The sequence below is a fragment of the Manduca sexta genome, chromosome 22 (genome assembly GCF_014839805.1).
Source record: "Manduca sexta isolate Smith_Timp_Sample1 chromosome 22, JHU_Msex_v1.0, whole genome shotgun sequence".
Taxonomy (NCBI): Eukaryota; Metazoa; Arthropoda; class Insecta; order Lepidoptera; family Sphingidae; genus Manduca; species Manduca sexta.
Window position 1 is genome coordinate 4,923,129 of NC_051136.1, and position 18,805 is coordinate 4,941,933.

Here is an 18,805-nt window from a genome sequence, read left to right on the forward strand (position 1 = left end):
TTATGGGGCATTCCACGTGAAGCGGGCACGAAAAAAACTCGATGTCTCAGATTTTCGTAATATTTGATTATGTTATACCTGTATATGTCCTCGATCAGATACAAAATATTATTAAAGTATAAAGCCTGGTAAGCGAGTTAAAGGACTTTTAAGTTTTGACTGGCCGGCTGGTACACGCCACTTCGAATCAATTATCAAGTTTTTAAATGTTACAATAAAATAAATAAAGCAATGAAATAAATACTTCATTTATTGAGCTTTTTATTGTATTTTTGGAAATTGAAAAATGTTTTTTTCTTTGAAAAAATATGTTTGAAAGTTTCAAACTTGAATTTCACAAAGTTGGCATATTTGTATTTTTTATTTTTTCTAAAATAGCTACTATTGTATAGATAATCTCTGCGAAGTTTCATAATGGGCTGAGAAGTAGTTTAGGAGCTAGACCGATTACAGTGCCGAAGCGCGGCGGTCGCCAGAAAGAGCAGTAGTAAAACTTTCAATTAAACTAAATACTTTCGATTAGACTATTTTATCATGTTTTGCATCGCTCTAACGATTCAATTACATCTAATTATAATAAAAAAATATATTTATATTACTGACGGTGCACAACAACATTTTAAAAGATTTAATTGTATTAACTTGTTATATTTCAAACAGGATTGTGGTAAAGATGCAGAATTTCATTTTCGTGCCACTTCACATGGCAGAAGGGCAATTTGACGGTCTCAGTGGTAACCTAAAACGCCTGGAGACACAGGCTAGTTTACATAACGCATCAAACAAAGCCTTCACGATACCCGACCGCTTATACATATAGGCTAGAACATCAATGCCACAAACTCATATTTATTATTACTACTACTATTTATTATTATTATTCATATATATTTTAATGTTTCAAACTTGTATTTCACAAAGTTGGCATATTTATATAATAACGTTTTTCTACTAAAATAGCCAATATTGTATATAGATTATCCTTGCCAAGTTTCAAATGTTGTTGTACACCGTCAGTAATATAAATATATTTTTTTATATTATAATCAGATGTAATTGAATCGTTAGAGCGATGCAAAACATGATAAAATAGTCTAATCGAAAATATTTAGTTTAATTGAAAGTTTTACTACTTCGCTCTTTCTGGCGACCACCGCGCTTCGGCACTGTAATCGGTCTAGCTCTAAACTACTTCTCAGCCCATTATGAAACTTCGCAGAAATTATCTATACAATAGGAGCTATTTTTAGAAAAAAAATAAAAAAAATATAAATATGCCAACTTTGTGAAATTCAAGTTTGAAACTTTCAAACATATTTTTTTCAAGGAAAAAAAAACATTTTTCAATTTCCAAAAATACAATAAAAAAGCTCATTAAATGAAGTATTTATTTCATTGCTTTATTTATTTTATTGTAACATTTAAAAACTTGATAATTGGATTCGAAGTGGCGTATACCAGCCGGCCAGTCAATACTTCAAAGTCCTTTAACTCGCTTACCAGGCTTTACACTTTAATAATATTTTGTATCTGGATCGAGGACATATACAGGTATAACATAATCAAATATTACGAAAATCTGAGACATCGAGTTTTTTTTCGTGCCCGCTTCACGTGGAATGCCCCATATCACAAAAGAAAAAAATAACTCGAAAGTATTTTTATTGACTTCAGTACGAGCGCCTATGTGGTGTCCTTTTGGGACGTTTGTATCGACTTGTATTACTCTTACCTACTTATTTGATATTCATGATATTCATGATGGTATCATTTCAATATTGACATACACCAATATCCTTCCGTCATAGGAAAAGTTATAAGGCCTTGATAATTCGGATGTCCGCTGAGACTATATTTTAGTTATTACGATTTCGCCTTGATATAAAAGAAAGTGCAAGAAACTTGCTAGACAACCTTTTAAAAGCTAATAAAATACCCTGCTTGTATTAAAGTGACCCATTTCCTTGTAATGTAATAACTTCCTCGCGTGTACCTTTATTGACAAGACGCGTCACGGTCTTGATAAATAGATACGCATCTAACAAGTCTTCAGTTTGCGTAAACGTGAATAAATTAGTGTGAAGTAAATTGTTAGTATGCAAATACCTAGAGGTGTTTGGTCATTTTTTCTTTTATAGCTTCGTAAGTTTGTTTCATTATGCGACTAACATAATACTACCAATTTACGAAGCTGACAGCAACATACAGACCTCACATACGCTTGTTAAACTTATAATACGCCACGTTTTCTTCGAAAATTAAAAACTCACAATTAAATTATTCTTTTGGATAATGCATTTGATACGTATATAAAGTTAATTGAAAAAGGGGTAGACTTGTTTATTGTCTTCTAAATATGTAAGTAGTTTTGATAGTATCTATGTACAGTCACCCACAAAAGTGGCTAAATAAATTCAAAACGTCAAATCGTCTATTGACGTCACGCTTAATGAAAACATGTTTTTTTCTCTATCTGAAGTAAATAACATCGCTTTTATTTTATAATTGTGAAAAATAAATGTTAATAAGAATACAAAAGAGCATAGATAATTTAAAATTCTGTATTTACTCGGCTACTTTTGTGGGTGACAATTTTTTTTTATAGTTATTACGTATATCGCAAAACTCCAAGAAGATGCACTTATATTCAGCTGTTTGTATCGTTTGAAGTCGTTTCCTTATGTCGCCTACCTAAGTTCATTCGTATAAACACCCTACTTAGAATTTGATCCACGCGTACACTTATTCATAACTTGCCCAATTATCTGGAAGTATGAACAGTTTCTTGTCCATTGTGTGAACTGGCCTTACTTTGAATTAACGAACTGGCTGTGACATAAGCTTTATGACGGGTGTCAAGGACAGTAAGGGATGCTCACAATAGGTTGCCCACAGCAGCGACATATACTCTTCTACGCCCCAATATGGACATCATGTTTGTCCAGTTTAATTTATGTAAAGCCCTCCGTCTTGTGTATCTAGGTTAAATGGTCACGAAGATTCTTAATAATGTAACATTTCAGTGAATACGTCGACTATGCCGTATCAACTAGCTTTTATACCGGCTCCGATCGGGTAAAAAGTTTTTCCGGGATAAAAATACTATAAATTTCCCACCATATAAAGTTACCTATGTTCCAAGGTCTCTAACTATCTCTATACCCAATTTCATCTGAATTAGTTCAATGATTCATCAAAGCGTAACGAATATATTATTAATATATACGAGTACATATTATATATTTATGTATTTATAATCTGTATTTTATGTATTTATAATATTACTTATATTATGTTTGTATTTAATATAGTTATACATTATAGTTACTTTTATGTATGTTTATGTATTATTAAATATCCTTATGCACCTACCTTATTTATCTCTGCACCACCCTTAGGTTGACTGGGAGAGAATGCCTTTGGCATTAAGTCCGCCGATATACTTATTATGTATATAAAGTGCAAAATAAAATAAAAATATATAAATATACAAAGATTTACTTTCGCATTTATAATATCGTCGGTTTACTGCAAGAACTCATTAACTGACAAATACAAAAGTATGAATTAAGCCACTTTTAATTTTAGTTATATTGTTTTCGTTATATCATCTTCTATATAATTATCATCTTAAAATAAAGTGAGTATGTTAAATATAATATTCTATTATGTTCAGGGCGTTATAAACTGTACTTGATGTTTTTTGCCATCAGTGAATTCTTGCAGTAGACCGACGATATAGGTATAGATAGGTGATTGTGAAAGACTACAGAAGCTAGTCAATGACGTCCACTGATTCAATGTTCAATGAGCCAGCTCACGTGACAATGGTGAAATCACGTGGAATCGCCGGAAAGTTCATGATTTTCAGTTGACCTACAAGCGTAACACATAGACGTCACGATACATTTTATGTTAATCTATTTTAGTGCTTTTGTCGTATATTCCAGTTTTTTAATAAAAGAGAAATTATGTCGCACTTTCTATTTATGTTAATGAAACTGCAATTTTAATTTGTACATATCAACCAGTATTCATATTTACGTTACTATGTCCAGATCAGTGAGGTTTATACTTCGTTGTTTTCAATTAAATCTAAAACATTTAAACACAATAAAATAAACCGATAAATCTTAAATAAATAAACCCAAACGCTAAATAAAATTCCATATGGAATAAAAATAAAACGTTCAAATAAAATCCTAACACAAAACGGGAAAGCGTCACGTGTGCAGAAGTGATAAACGATTGCCAATAAAATATATCCAGTGCGGGGAGCTACACAATAAAGTGTTTACACAAAGCCCTGCAAATATTTGCGTGTAGACGCATTTATTGATAACCGCCGGGGTGATTTAATTAAACCGAGATCTGTGGGGAACGATAAAGTCCAATATTCATATCGTATTGTCCATGTTTAGCAATATTGGTTGAATAGATAAGTATTCAATTTGATATCCGCAAAAATGTACAATTTCGGATTAAATTATTTTAGGTTTGTTAGCGAAATGTAGAACGAAATGAAAGCTAAAAGCCCGTACGAAATAAGTGAAAAACATAATAAATTAAATTTAAAGTGCATAATATAATACATTTTGAATAACAATAATGAAATCCAAATAGATTTCAAACACTGCATACTACCAACTGCGCTTTAGTTATTCCACTATACTCCACCGCAATATAAGCAACAGTTGAATACAAAGCGATTTTAAAAGACTTTCAACCCCTCTCGAACAGTTCGAGGGTGGATTTCCATTTTATAAAGACCCTTCAGATATATTTAAATGTTTGCAGAATGTACCGAGATTGCAATCTAGCGAGGAGTCAGCTTAGAAAAGTTGATTTTTCAGCTATCTGCCGACGCAGTCTAATTGATATTAAATAATAATTCAGCTGAGGGGAGATGGGGCCGGACATCCATGCATTATTCAACATTTTCATGGAAAAGCTACTCGAATTAAACACATGTTTTCCTTTTGTTTCGATACTTGTATTAATATTTGAGACTATAGCTCTATCCATGTATATATGACTTATGATTATAGCTCCTTATGTAATTAGTCATAACAGTAACTGTTTTGTAGTTTAAATTTTATTATATATATAGAGTAATGTGCTATAGTTTGAGGATAAAAATAATTATTACTAATACATTTTGTCTATAAGAAATAAACTATTAATAACATGATAATTTTATTCTTTCAAAAGGAACTTAAAAATGGGAAAGATGTTGTTAAAACACTATTGATTTATTATGTATCATTTTTGGTTCCAAAATATTATTCAATCTACACAAAGTCTTGGCATCTAGATTCAGTATTTGTTTCTTGTCATCTAACCGACCACTAGAACTAAATAACTGCCTGTTATAAAGACAAGGTCAGAGTCCATACGAGAAAATATCTTACATAAGGAAAATATAGAAAAACATTTTGGCACAGCTAAAGACTATAACAAAACATAGTGAATAAAATTACAGCTATGGTTTTAGTCGAATTTTATATTATTAATGCTTTTCCCTCTAGGGTGGCGAATCATATCTAAGGACAACTTTAATAGCGGTACCTATAGGTAAAAGAGAATTTCGGACTCTTTAGGGCCCCCTGACCTTACTTAAAGTGCTTTAGACCAGCTCGTAAAACTTTATTTTTATGTACCTACCGCAAGGAAACATCAAATTCTAAATTTAATATTATATATGTAAATCGATATTATAAAGTAGTAATCCGAAATTAGTATCATCAACAACTTGAATGTAATACCTATAAAATTTCATAATTATGTTGTGCTACGAGTATAAGGCAGTAACAGGCTATTATTTAATTGCTGCATACCCCTTCGGGGATAAAATGCGTGATGTTATGTATGTTATGTATTTAATTGCTCGGCAGTGATATACAAGTATATATATAGCGACACCACTCTTTAAAACATTTAAATATTTTACTAGTCGGTAAATATTTCCAACTAATGTTACCAAATAAAATGTGAGAGCACCCCGCTTTAGAAATTACGTCAAACAATTGTTACCCTTAATTAATTTAAGTAATTTCTATTTCCAACTGAACCCTTTCATTCAAAGGGATGCCATTAAGCCATCCAATTTTCCGAATGCCTCGAAACAATCTAACTAATCGCGTTCATTTGAAATATTGCAATAACACATTAAATCCACTTTGATTTACAAATTCGTTAACAACGGTTCTTAGTAAAAGGCTTACGTAATCTAGTATTAGAACACCCTGTTGTTTATCTTCAATCGTACAGTACGAGAGTATAGATAGACTAATGTTCGGAGGTGTGTCTCGGGGGCGGCAGGGAGTCATCGAACTCCGGCGGGCTTGTCGGGAACTTTCTCGACTTTTCCACGATTCAATGCGAATTATTTGCACGAAGTTATGCTTTGATAAATTTCAAATATTTTATTAACTTGAAATATAACTTTTGTTTTTGAATGAGTTATGACAAATTGATATGGTTGGAATTGCAACAAAAATGAAACTATTTTAGACTTTGCGTGTTTCAAGATTACGTGTCTGATTTAATGACCTGTAGTCTGTAGTTTTAGGTACCATTTATGTATTCTAATTTATTTTGGAATAATCACGAAGACTAATTATAATATTTTCTTCATGCTTCTTGCTGACCTAGAAGATTTATATTAATAACTAGGTGTTGCTCGCGGCTACGATCGCGTGAAAAGCGCTACAAACACTAACGATTCATAGCTCCATGTGCACGACACCAGCGCCAAAAATCTATTTTGTTTTTGCTATGGCAGGCTACGTATCGGCGAAAGTAGCCTATGTGCTAATGCACGCCATAGGCTATCCGTGTACCAAATTTCATCCGCATACCTTCAGCTGTTTCTCGAGTTTAGTTCTAACAAACGTACAAGCCATTTTCACAACCTTTAGATTTATATCAATAAGATAAAATACCATAAATTTCGGAAATAAAATATGCCCCCAAGCGTTCCGTGATTATCGTGAAACACACATAAAAAATATTACCTATACGAAAACAATATCTCAGTAACCTTGTAACAAAGCTAGAAACAATCTAATTAGTTCGCTTAGTTACAAAGAAGGTTGTCACCGCGGGCAGTAAATTATAAGAAATTGGTGCGTGCAGCATTTACTCCTATTTGTGGGGCATATGCCTGTTTGTAACAAGTTATTTATTGCAAAGCAGTTCGTCAGGGAAGCGGTTAACAGTCCGAATTCGCACACGACAATTTATATCACTGTTCGAAGGTTCAGGGTCAAAAGGGCTCCAAGGTTGATATTTTACGACTTTGATATACTGATTCCGTGTCTCTTGACTTTTAAACAATGACAATAAAATGTTTTGTTCGGTACGCGGTGGTCGCGTCCCCTCGCGGCGCCCTTCCGCGCTATTTACCCTCGCCGCGGGAGGCTATCACATCATTCATGAGAGATATTATTTCGTCATCCCTGCACCCTCGCAGATTTAAATCTTGCTGCGCACTTTATTACTCGCTCGTTTCGTTTGTCGTTAGTCACGCTTCCAATTCGTCAATTTGCCGCTGAAATTAAAAGTTTGAACCGCACTCAATAAACGTTGAGTTTCTCTGCATTGCGGATTCTGAATCAAGAATTGTTTTAGTGGAAATAGTTTGTGTTGTATCATTGTGTGGAGTAATAGTTAGTGTTGGAATGTTCATTGTAGTTACGCTAACATCGACTATTGGCTAAATTATGTCATTATGCAGTGCTCACTAAGATATTAGGATTTTGGAATTGGCGCCATGCCATATATATCTTAAAATTTGCACCTGAATCTTTTTTGAACGTTCTACTTTTCAAATCATTGCTTGAATTTTCAAATAGGTCCTTTTATTAAGTACCGTAGGAACTTAGCGTTCAAATATGCTTGAAAATGAGAGTAAATTACTAAATACTTAATACAAAGAAACTTCTAGGAAGAAAAAGATCTGTTTCACAAGTTTTAAGTGCATTGTATTTGGCAGTTACCGTATTTAATAGCAAATGCAGATAGGACTCATTTTATTACCACTTATTTGGGAGCACAGATTAAAGTGTGACTTTGGTATTTTTTCGGCTTATACATCTACGTGGCGAGTAACATTTACTCAGAAATTGCGAAACAGACTCTAAAAGTTATACCAACTTAAATAAATAAATAAAATTGAGAAAATGAATACTTCACACAAACAATAATATTTCATAAAGCACTGCATTTATACTGGCGCAATAAATAAATGAAACATTTCCAAGAGTAATTTCAAACCTCGGCGAAAGTTATCATTAACTTGACCTAAATAAGCTCGCATACATTTTAATTTCTCGAATTTATTACATTAAAAACATTTGACTAACAACTGGGTATTAAAGAAGTTCGGCTGGCCTGATGCCAATACGCGGCAATCGTTATAACCCAAGGACTCAGTATCGCTATATCGGCGAAGATCCTATCAAGTTATGCCTTCAACCATATTATGACTTTCTTAGGCTTGATTGCTTTTTGTCATTCGTGAAATTCCTGACTGACATGAAATGAAATAAGTCATTTCAATCTGTAATATGTTTGCATAATTTAGATCCAGTCAAATGGCCACTTTACTCTATTGCCTTATTTTATTTTACTGTTTTCCTTATTGATTGATCGTTACTTCATTATTATGTTAATCAAAAGTCTTAAATAGAATGTTATTTATTGCCTAAACATATTATTAAGATAACATGAAATAAAAATATTTATCAAAATATGATGCTTTTGCTATTTCATTTGTCCGGAATTGGGATTATACAAAGCTTACTTAAGTCTTGAACCATGTGCGCCCTAGGTGCGCCTCTGACCACATGTTCCGGGATTCTGGAGTTAGGTTATAATATGTCCAATATTTATCAGTTGATAACAGTAAAACATACTATGAATATATATTTACATTTAATAACCATGTCTAAACACTAAGTTACAACTGAAGTTTTAGGGTATTCACAGTAAATTAACAGGTAAAGTGCGTGTTACAGGTGATTCCCGATCGCTGCAGATAGAGGGCGCTGCATTCGAGCGCGCCGCGGAGCTGCTGCGGCGCTCGCCAGAGTTCACGGTACTCGCCACCCTTAAACAGGAGCCGGCTAACTCCGGCACCATACTCTCCTTCTCCCATGGGTACAACAGGTACGATAGATCGGTGTCGTAATCAATGTTCAAGTCGTAGTTAACTAGTTAGTTATGTGTAATTAGACAGTATGCATTTATTTCATGTGTTATTACATACTCTTTGTACAAGAGCTTAAACTTAATGATGAAACAAAATAATTGTAATATAATATAAATCCAGCCCTATGTTATATACTGGCCCAACGCTGGGCACGGGGGTCCTCTATTACCGTAAGGAGTACTGCTACTATAGTATGAACATATTTTGTCCTATTATTAAATGTTTAATATCGACTACATACATAGTTTAAAAGTCTTTGAAGTACAGCTGAGTTCAATAACATAAGATTTAAAGTTCCTATAGTCTTTAAGTAGATCCCAATGATGACATTGATGCGTTATGTCATTGGTGTGGTGTTGAGTAGGGAGCCGGCGGCGGGCGGCGCGCGGGCAGCGCGGCGGCGGCGCGGCGAGCGGCGGCCCGTCGGCCCCGCGACCCCCGCCTCCACCCCCCGCGGTGAGTTCTAGATCTCAACATCGCTGCGCGCGCACGCATGGCTCCCTCCTGCCGGGGGCGGCATGCGTGCGCGCGCATAGGGGAGAATCATGTATCTTGGAATGTCCTGTGCCTCGGAATGTCCTCCTTGATCCATCCGTTGACCTGGTTGCGCTCATTGTCACCTCTGCATGGATGTATGTGTGCGCGAGTGGGCCGGCTTGCATGCGCCCCCCGCGTCTCCTCCGCCGCCGTCCGTCTTGTGTTCTGTGTCTTGACGTGTTGTGTAATGTCTGTCCAACCGCCCCCACGACCCGTCTCTCGATGTACTCACCTGGATGTTGATGATTGTGACGCCACGGGGCGCCGCGCGGCAGCGGACCCGCGCTCGCATCGAGGGGACAACGTCGGACTCGTCCGCACTTGCATTCCAAGCGACATGGGAACCCTTATTGTCTCGCGTTGTGTCCGAGGCCGCACAGTTCGCCCGAGGTTTGGCGGCGCTGGGTCGCGCGCGGCTCGTCGCGTCGCCGGACACACCGCAAGACGCTTCGCTCTCTGGGAGCGTTCTATCAGACACCTTAGAAAGTCAGTCGACACCGAACGCGATTCGTTCCGAGGTACATGGTCCCCTATCCAGGCCGAGCGATATTGAGATGTAGAGCGAGCCGAGGTCCGCTCGCGGTCGGTCCCGCCCCGTCGCAGTTAGCATTGTGTGTTGTTTGCTTTGTTTATGTGTACCTCGGAACAGTTAGCGAGGGCGCGGCGGAGTAATCCTCGCTGTGGGAGGTGGATGTGTAGAGCGCGCGTGTGGTGCAGGTACCTGGAGGTGCAGTCGAGCGGGCGGCGCGACGAGGTGCGGCTGCACTATGTGGCGGCGGGCGGGTCTGCGCCGCGCGTGGAGACGTTCCCGTTCCGGCTGGCGGACGGCGCGTGGCACCGGCTGGCGCTGGCCGTGTCGGGCGCGCAGGCCACGCTGCTCGTCGACTGCCACCCGCTCTACCGCCGGCTCATCCCGCCGCCCGACAGGAACTTCACACAGCCACAGCTCACGCTGTGGGTTGGACAGAGGAATAGCAAACATTCGTTATTTAAGGTACAAACCGACATTAAAACCTTTACTAACACTTGAAATATATCGTTGCAATTTCTTTTTTTAAACCGCTATCTATAATTTCAGGGTACGCTCCAAGAGGTGAGACTTGTGAGCGGGCCTCACGGCTACTTAGCACAGTGCCCTGGACTGGACTCGGAATGTCCCACATGTGGGCAATTTGCGTTGCTGCAGGCCACTGTTCAAGAACTGACTACACATATCCATGACCTTTCACTTAAGGTACAGTACTGAGTATATCTAGAATAACAATAATCCTTTCGGAAATATTTGAAGATGTGAGCTAAGAACCTTGACCATTGCAGCTTGTGGGGACTGAAGCAAGGCTGGCGCGGTTGGAACAGTGCGACTGTCAAAAGTCGTGTTATTCCAACGGCACGGTCCACGCAGATGGCGCCACGTGGCAGAGGGACTGTAACCGGTGCTCCTGCGTGGTAACCTTCCAATCATAATCTTTATATAGTCCCAAGTTAATCGCATACATTATATACGACCAAGTAAATTTTAGTTATATTGTTCAATGCAATTACAATCATTAGTCAAGCGACAGTTCGGCTGTGCCTAGAGTCTTCAACAACCTGACCATGCTCATCAATTAGTCAACTGACAAAAGGCTGCCCTTTAAGAGTGAATTTTATGGACATGAAATAATGTCTTTAGTTAAGTAATTTTTGGCAGCTCACCCAATCCATGGGTTAATGATCAGGAATGGTTCCGAGGAGCTATCTTAGTGCAACATGATACCCCGGTGCCGTCTCATACGCGCCGAAGAAAACAACCCCGGATTTGGTTGGTATGCCAATGTGGGGTATACAGGGGTTAGGACTCGGTCCAATGCTCGCTTAGATGATCCTATACTGCCGGTTGTCAACATTGGGCCGTAAGACCGGTGAAACCAAACACCGGTCCACTCACCCCCCAAGTGATATTAAGGTAGTGTGCCCGAAGATAACCCGATTCCTGACATGGCCCACCATCTATTTGTCATCGTTTATTTCATGCGAATTTTTTTTAAAGATGCATTTTATTATGTTTCGACAGCACGGCGAGATTACGTGCAGGCCAGTAGAGTGCGACAGGGCGGAGTGCAAGAATCCAGTATTACATCCAGGAGAATGTTGCCCTACATGCTTAAGTAAGTGATTATATGTTTACAATCTACGTTTTTAATCAAGTCGATCATACCGTAAGAACATGAAAATATTTACAGAGAAAAGAATATCAATGGTGATAATAATAAACATGAGAACATTTCCTGTCTTCTACTGTCTTTGGTACCGTAAAACATAGATTATTTCATCCATGAAGACGCACCCTACTACATTCTCTAATCGCTTAGAGTTTGCGTGAGTAGCATGAGTGCACACGCACATTACGATGGATAGCGTTGGTGAAAGTGTAATACCGAGTACATGAATTAAAATTGATAATTTTTATGTATACGAAACTTTAGATGGGTAATGCTGTAGTTTATTTTTGTCATTTACTCGCTATATTGCCCTATCTATCGTAGTGTGTGCCAGGGGCGTAGCTACCATCGTATGAATGATACAGGGCCCCCAAGCTTTAGCGACCCCAGTTAGCATGGTTAGGTAAGGACCTACATTAAACTAAGCGGGCGCCCAAATGTTCGCACTACCCTGGAGGGCTCTAACAAATTTTAATATAGGCACGCTACGCCATTAGTGTGGGCATTCATACTTATCACACACACTAAGTGATTGTGGACAGAAGACTTTCCCGCCCTCACACCTGCCACTACAACTCCAGTAAGCCAGGATCAGCAGTGGCACGCTTATGACACCGAGCGGTGAAACTCAGTCTCAGGGGAGAGTAGTGGGGCGCGTCATCGTGGCTGACATGATCTGTAGACGGAGATGTGTGCGTGCGCAGGACAGTGCCTGCTGAAGGGCACGCTGTACGAGCACGGCGAGCGGTTCGCGCCCAAGGAGTGCGCGGAGTGCGTGTGCCACGACGGCAACATGCAGTGCACGCGCGTCGACCCCGAGCTCGCCTGCCCGCCGCTGCCGTGCGACGCGCCCGACCAGTTCACCGTGCCCGGCGAGTGCTGCAAGTTCTGTCCAGGTCATACCACCTCTACTCACACTCTCACACCAGGCTCTTTGTTACGGGTTCATTCAATTGGCAGGAATTTTTATGAATTGTCTATATCGAACATTTTTATAATATTTGAAATTCAAGCCGACAATCTTGGCATGAGGAGTTGCAGTAAGCTTTATGTAGCAGATAATTTAAATTTCAAAGGCTTTATAATGAAATATACAGGTCAATAATTTTTATAATATCTTGAAATTCGGAAGCAAGTGTACTTTGAGATCTTGACATGACTGTCCAGGCTCCGAAGATTTCCAACTAGTTTCCGCACTCGGACAATTTTTATTCCACCTCATCTACACTCTACGAAATTAAATCTCGAGGTCTGTAACAGGTGTGGACTACTGCAGCATGGGTCACTCGTGCGACGAGAACGCGACCTGCATGAACCTCAATACCAAGTATACGTGCAAATGTAACCAGGGCTTCCAGGGAGACGGGCTCACTTGCCAAGGTAAAGATGAATTGAGGGTAGAGTTGGTAGCTAATGTAATCTTACAATATTCAAGTTATAAAAGAAGGAGAACTTCTGGAATAAAAAATCTCGACCTACATTGTTTTACGAATAAAATTTGGATGCGCCAGTTGTTTTTACTTCTAGAAAGTCTATCAGGGGGCCATACATTTTGCTATTCCATTTCATGTTCCATTCTTGGGAGAGGCCTGTGTCCAGCAATGGATTAAACCGCGCTGATGATGATGATGAATGATTTCATGCTTGAAGTACCAAATGTAAACCTTTCCATTAAATAACGTTTTAACATATTTTTCTAATTGTACTTGTTGAATGATTTTGTTTACTTTCCAGATGTGGACGAATGTCAGGAAGCAGGCGGGCTGGACGGCCATCACTGCCACTCGAACACGCGCTGCGTCAACGTCGTGGGCAGCTACGTGTGTCAGTGCCTCGAGGGATATACTAGAAGAGACAAATTCAATTGTGTTGAGGTAATACAACGAAAATTGAACACATCGTCAACTGTCTTGAAGATGACAAGAAAAGTCTAGGGAATATGAATGACTTAGGTTTCAGGATAAGGGAAATCATAAAAATAAAATTGAAAGACAAGCAAAAAACTAAAAATAGTGTACCTCCTTGTGTTTATATTCTATTAATTCTTAATTTTTCTATATTAAGTTGGAAATCTAGTTGGAAAAGGAAAAACTTTCTAATACCAGATTATAGATGAACCTTACGTTACCTAATCCAAGTTAAGCGCCAGAATGTGTACTGGTGGAAGGTAAAATCAGATGATAGGTGCACGATATGAGATACAGTCTAAGCCATGGGCCAGATTCGATTAGTGATGTGTTCTGTCGCAGGTGGACGAGTGCGTGGGCGCATCGCACGGGTGTCACGCGGACGCCGAGTGCACCAACACGCCCGGCTCCTACACCTGCCGCTGCCGCGACGGGTTCCGCGGCGACGGATACTCCTGCACACGTTAGTATATTACCCCTAGTATCCACATTTAGCACTTTAGTCCACATTGTAGTCACTGGAAAGGCGTAGGAATGGTCAGACCAGGACCAAGTTTTGGTCCTGCGCGGGCGCAGTTATAGAACCTCGCCCCATAAAATGACATGTAACTATGGTATTTTAAACAGCGAACATTCATTTCCAAACAAAAACAAATAGTAAATAACGTAATACTATATAGATACATTAGATCGTTGGATCTAGTTTTCCAAAGTGAATGTTATTAGCGCCTAGATGAAGACATGTCATACATTATTGATGTCATGTCCACCAAAGGAGCGCTATATCATAACTCCTCAGAGTGCTGTGTGTTCATGTTGAAGCACAAAGCTTAGAGAGGAGTGACAGAGAAATACACATCTTATACACATTGGATACTTTTATGGTGTTGAAGGATCAGTTTGGTTTCTTCAATCTTCATACAATATCTATTGTCCATGACTGGATAATTCTAAGACCAAGTGTTATAATTTACTAAGCAACTCAGCTAAATCATATTTTTGGTAAACGATACTTAGTATGAGTCGTATATTTCAGCGGTGTGCACGGGCGGGTGCCTGAACGGCGGCGCGTGCGTGTCGCCGGAGCAGTGCGCGTGCGCGCGCGGGTTCACGGGCACGCGGTGCGAGCGCGACGTGGACGAGTGTCGGCCGCACGCCGCGCACGCGACACACGTGGCGCACCCCGCGCACGCCGCACACCCTGTGTGTGCGCCACACGCGCTGTGCGTCAACACGCCCGGCTCCTACTACTGCGTGTGCGCACACGGGTACAGGCGACACCCACTCACCGATGAATGCGAAGGTATGTTCCATACTTCAGTATCACCAGCAAAGGTTGAGAGTAATATACCTTCCTATTACAATTTTCTTGAGTTTTACCGAGTCTTGTAAATGTCTTCGTATCAGATATATTTTACTTTAAAGAACCTATAAAAAAATCAAATCCAGATATATCCCATAATTTTATTAAAATATATTAAAGTTGTTATACTACACCAGGACGCATATGTAAAATATTTTTAAGAATTACGAGCTTCGTGTACAAAGCTTGGCAAGGCATGCTAGTATGTGGGAGAGTGCTGAGTACTGAGTAGTGAGTCGTGTTGCGCATGCGTGTTGCAGACGTGGACGAGTGCGTGGAGGGGTTCCACACGTGCCACCCGAGCGCGCGCTGCGTCAACACCGACGGCGGCTTCCGCTGCCAGTGCGACTCCGAGCACTGTGAACTCAGTAAGTCACCAAACTATGTCGAAAGATACAAATAAAATCTTCAATTAAGAAGGGACGATGATATTAAATTTAAATGTAAACATTATGGGAGCTTAAGATGGATAAGTATACTACATTATATTATTTTCACTTCTTGCTCAAACATAAAAATAGTTGCCAGAATCTAAGGGAAAGTCACGGGTGTGACGTGGTTGCAGGTTGCTGGTGGCAAGGGCGCGCGGTGACGGACGGCGAGTCGTGGTCGGAGGCGGGCGGGTGCCGCGTATGCGCGTGCGCCGCCGGCGTCGCCACCTGCGCACGCGCCACGTGTCTCTGTGACACACACAATTACACTACCCCGGTAACATATCTCATACTTATAATACTCTTGTCTCTTGCTTGATACGTCTTTCATTTTCAACAAAAATACAATTAAATTATTTGTAGACCATCAACGGCTTAAAATTGAAGCGTTAGCTAGTCTTGACTGGCTCATACTCCAATTGCTCAAAACATGTAGCGGAGACGGGGTGCTGTGCTTGCACATGTTTTTAACAAGCATTCAAACCCAGCAATGGGTTATAAACCTTACAGAATAAATGATAATGTAGAATTTTCCTAGAATTGCGTGTAGTGTAACATATCCGACATAAACTGATTTCGAAGTAGCGAACCCTCCATTGCAAAGTGTTATTTTATTTTGTTTCAGGTGTCGAGTACAGAGTCGCCGGCGCCGACGGCCATAGCTCCGGCGGCGTGCTGTCCGCACTGTGAGCCGCGCTTCCACTGCCGCCACCAGGAGATGCACCACGTCACCTTCCGCAGCGGCGAGCGCTGGCTCTACCAGTGCCAGATCTGCGAGTGCCTCGTCAGTACCCACCATCAATAAATGCATGCTACAGTCATGACTCCGTGCTAGACGTGGACTTTCAGACTCGCTAAATCATCGTAATACTTCATATACTCTTTAGTCTTTCCTGATGATAAGTACTTATAAATATTCATGTTTGATATTTCAGTTGGGTGAGGTGGACTGTTGGGAGCCGGAGTGCGAGGAGAGCGGGTCGTGCTGCGGCGGCGGAGCGGACGAGGCGGCGGGCGCGGAGGGGCGCGGCGGAGGGGCGCGGCGAGGCGGCCGGGGGCAGCTGGCGCGCGCCGCACCGCCTGGAGCTGGCGGGCTGCGCGCCGCCGCACTGCCCCGCGTGCCAAGTAAATACGCAGCTTACACTCTGTGTCCCCACGCCACACTAACCCGCTCTCGATCAGTCGGCCCCGAGTCGGCGCCCGCTTGTCCCCGACGATGACCGCTTGTTGGGCGCGCGCCATATGCGACGCGCCGGAGCTTGAGGCGACTAATCGATTCGCTTAGAGGTGGTCCGTGTGTGAACGCGTCGTTTCCGCTTGTTGCAGGGCGGGCAGTGTGCTACTTTGGTGAGCAATCTCGCGTGTTGTGTGCATCGGTAACCATCCCCACTCTTCTTATTCATTCATACATCTGCTCTATTAACACGTGTTATTTTGAATGTTTACGCCTTTGATTTAATAACAACCAAAAAATACATATCATTTTAAGTTTTGATTCTTTGTCTGCTACTGGCGCCCACCGCGGGACTGAAATTTATGAATAATTAAATCAAAGACGTACTTCATTTTAGATATTTTCTGTTGCATGTCTTATCATTTATCCATCATTCAAGCATGATTTAAATTTGAATTTAAAATTTGGCATCTTTACTATTAGGAACCTTTAGGCTTGGACAAGCATGCTTTGAAAAGAAATCAAATTGCCAAATTTAATTTGACATTTCGCATACACTTTTATGTTTTTTTCGTCACGAATTTCAATTACTTAGTAAGTTCTAGTTGTATATACATAGCTATCAGTACTTTAGGAGATCCATGATAAATGACACTATCATACTTGATGGTACAAATAATGTACTTAGATCTCATTTAGTTTCTATTACTATACATATGTGTCTAGTCGTTTTTTCATTTTTATCCAAAAAAGAACGGGCGCATTTTGTGCCGTCTACAATATAGTTAATTAGAAGTAGAATAAAAGATATCGAGCCGTATAGAGAGTTCGAATGTGTATAAATAACGCTTTATCGCTACCCGGCGACGACACCTCGTCACGCGCCCGCGCACGAGTGCGGAGGTGTCGCCGCGACAGGGTAGTGCAGTCGGCGCGGTGTGTGTGTAGAGCGGCGGCGCGGCGCTGGGCGACGGCGGCGCTGACGCTGCTGGCGCTGTGGTGGGGCCGGGGCCGCGCCGCGCACCGCAAGCATCGCGGCGCGCGGCGCTAGAGCCGCCCTGAGCACGACCGACACGCACGCTTATTTATTATAGATAGACCTAATGTTAACCAATTGCGCCGGTGGCGCCGCCCGGGACGGGCCGCTCCGAGCTGGCGCGCCGCACTCGTCCCGGGCTCCCGTTTCCGTTCGCCGACTGTAGATAGACGCACGCGAGTGCCCGCGAGCTCGGAGCGACGCGCTTTCGGTCCGGCGCGAGTCGGATCCGGCGTGCGATGGCGCCGGATCCGTTGTATAAAGTGAGATGTGATGTGTGTGGAGCGTGAGTGAGTCCCGCGTTCGCGTCGAGTCGAAAGCCCTCGCCGCGTTCGCCGCGCCGGCGCAGCGCCGGTCGCCGGTCCGGCATCGGACCGACCCGCGCGCCCGCACCGCTGCCACTTCGTGTAATCTTCGAATTCTAAATTTAAACAATACGTCGATCGCTTCAAGTTATTATCCTAGAATGTTAACGGTACTATTTAGCTATATTGTTGTGACATAACGTGTATAGTGCGGTGCGGCGACGCGGGCGCGGCGGGGAGCGCGGGGCGAGGGCGGGCCGCGTCGGCGCCGGCGGCTTCTTCCAATTATAACGTAATATTTTATCGATAGAGATAGTGCTGTACATGAGAGTAGCGTAGTGAGACGGCCCGCCGCGGCCCGCCCGCGCGTACGCGCCATGTTGTACGAAATTTTTCATAATATATTATAGTTTTTGTTTGTCTTTATATAGAATCGTTTTCTTGTATAATTTGAAAGTAACCAAAAATAGGTACCAAATATAGAAAAGATATGATTGTTTCTTAATTTTCATAAAGCATTTTGATGCTTGCATGTTGTATTGTGTTCAAAAAATTACCATTAAAAAGATATTCCTCAGATATAGTTTTCATATTTTCCTTTCCTTTCCCAGGGCCCTTACCTTATCATAAATAAAAA

At 41.0% G+C, this 18,805-nt stretch overlaps 1 protein-coding gene across 1 annotated transcript in view; it reads left to right on the forward strand.

Moving 5' to 3' along the window:
* The window catches only part of LOC115445704 (protein kinase C-binding protein NELL2), a 46,298-nt gene extending 27,553 nt beyond the window's left edge, over positions 1–18,745 (forward strand). Inside the window, 15 exon segments of the mRNA XM_037441458.1 lie at positions 9,021–9,171; positions 10,469–10,745; positions 10,830–10,985; positions 11,069–11,197; positions 11,805–11,898; positions 12,657–12,848; positions 13,213–13,332; positions 13,687–13,826; positions 14,202–14,322; positions 14,896–15,162; positions 15,483–15,590; positions 15,788–15,930; positions 16,279–16,437; positions 16,589–16,684; positions 16,686–18,745. Of these exon segments, the coding sequence (XP_037297355.1) occupies positions 9,021–9,171; positions 10,469–10,745; positions 10,830–10,985; positions 11,069–11,197; positions 11,805–11,898; positions 12,657–12,848; positions 13,213–13,332; positions 13,687–13,826; positions 14,202–14,322; positions 14,896–15,162; positions 15,483–15,590; positions 15,788–15,930; positions 16,279–16,437; positions 16,589–16,684; positions 16,686–16,820 (2,288 nt within the window). The 3' untranslated portion in view covers positions 16,821–18,745.
* The last annotated feature ends 60 nt before the right edge of the window (positions 18,746–18,805 follow it).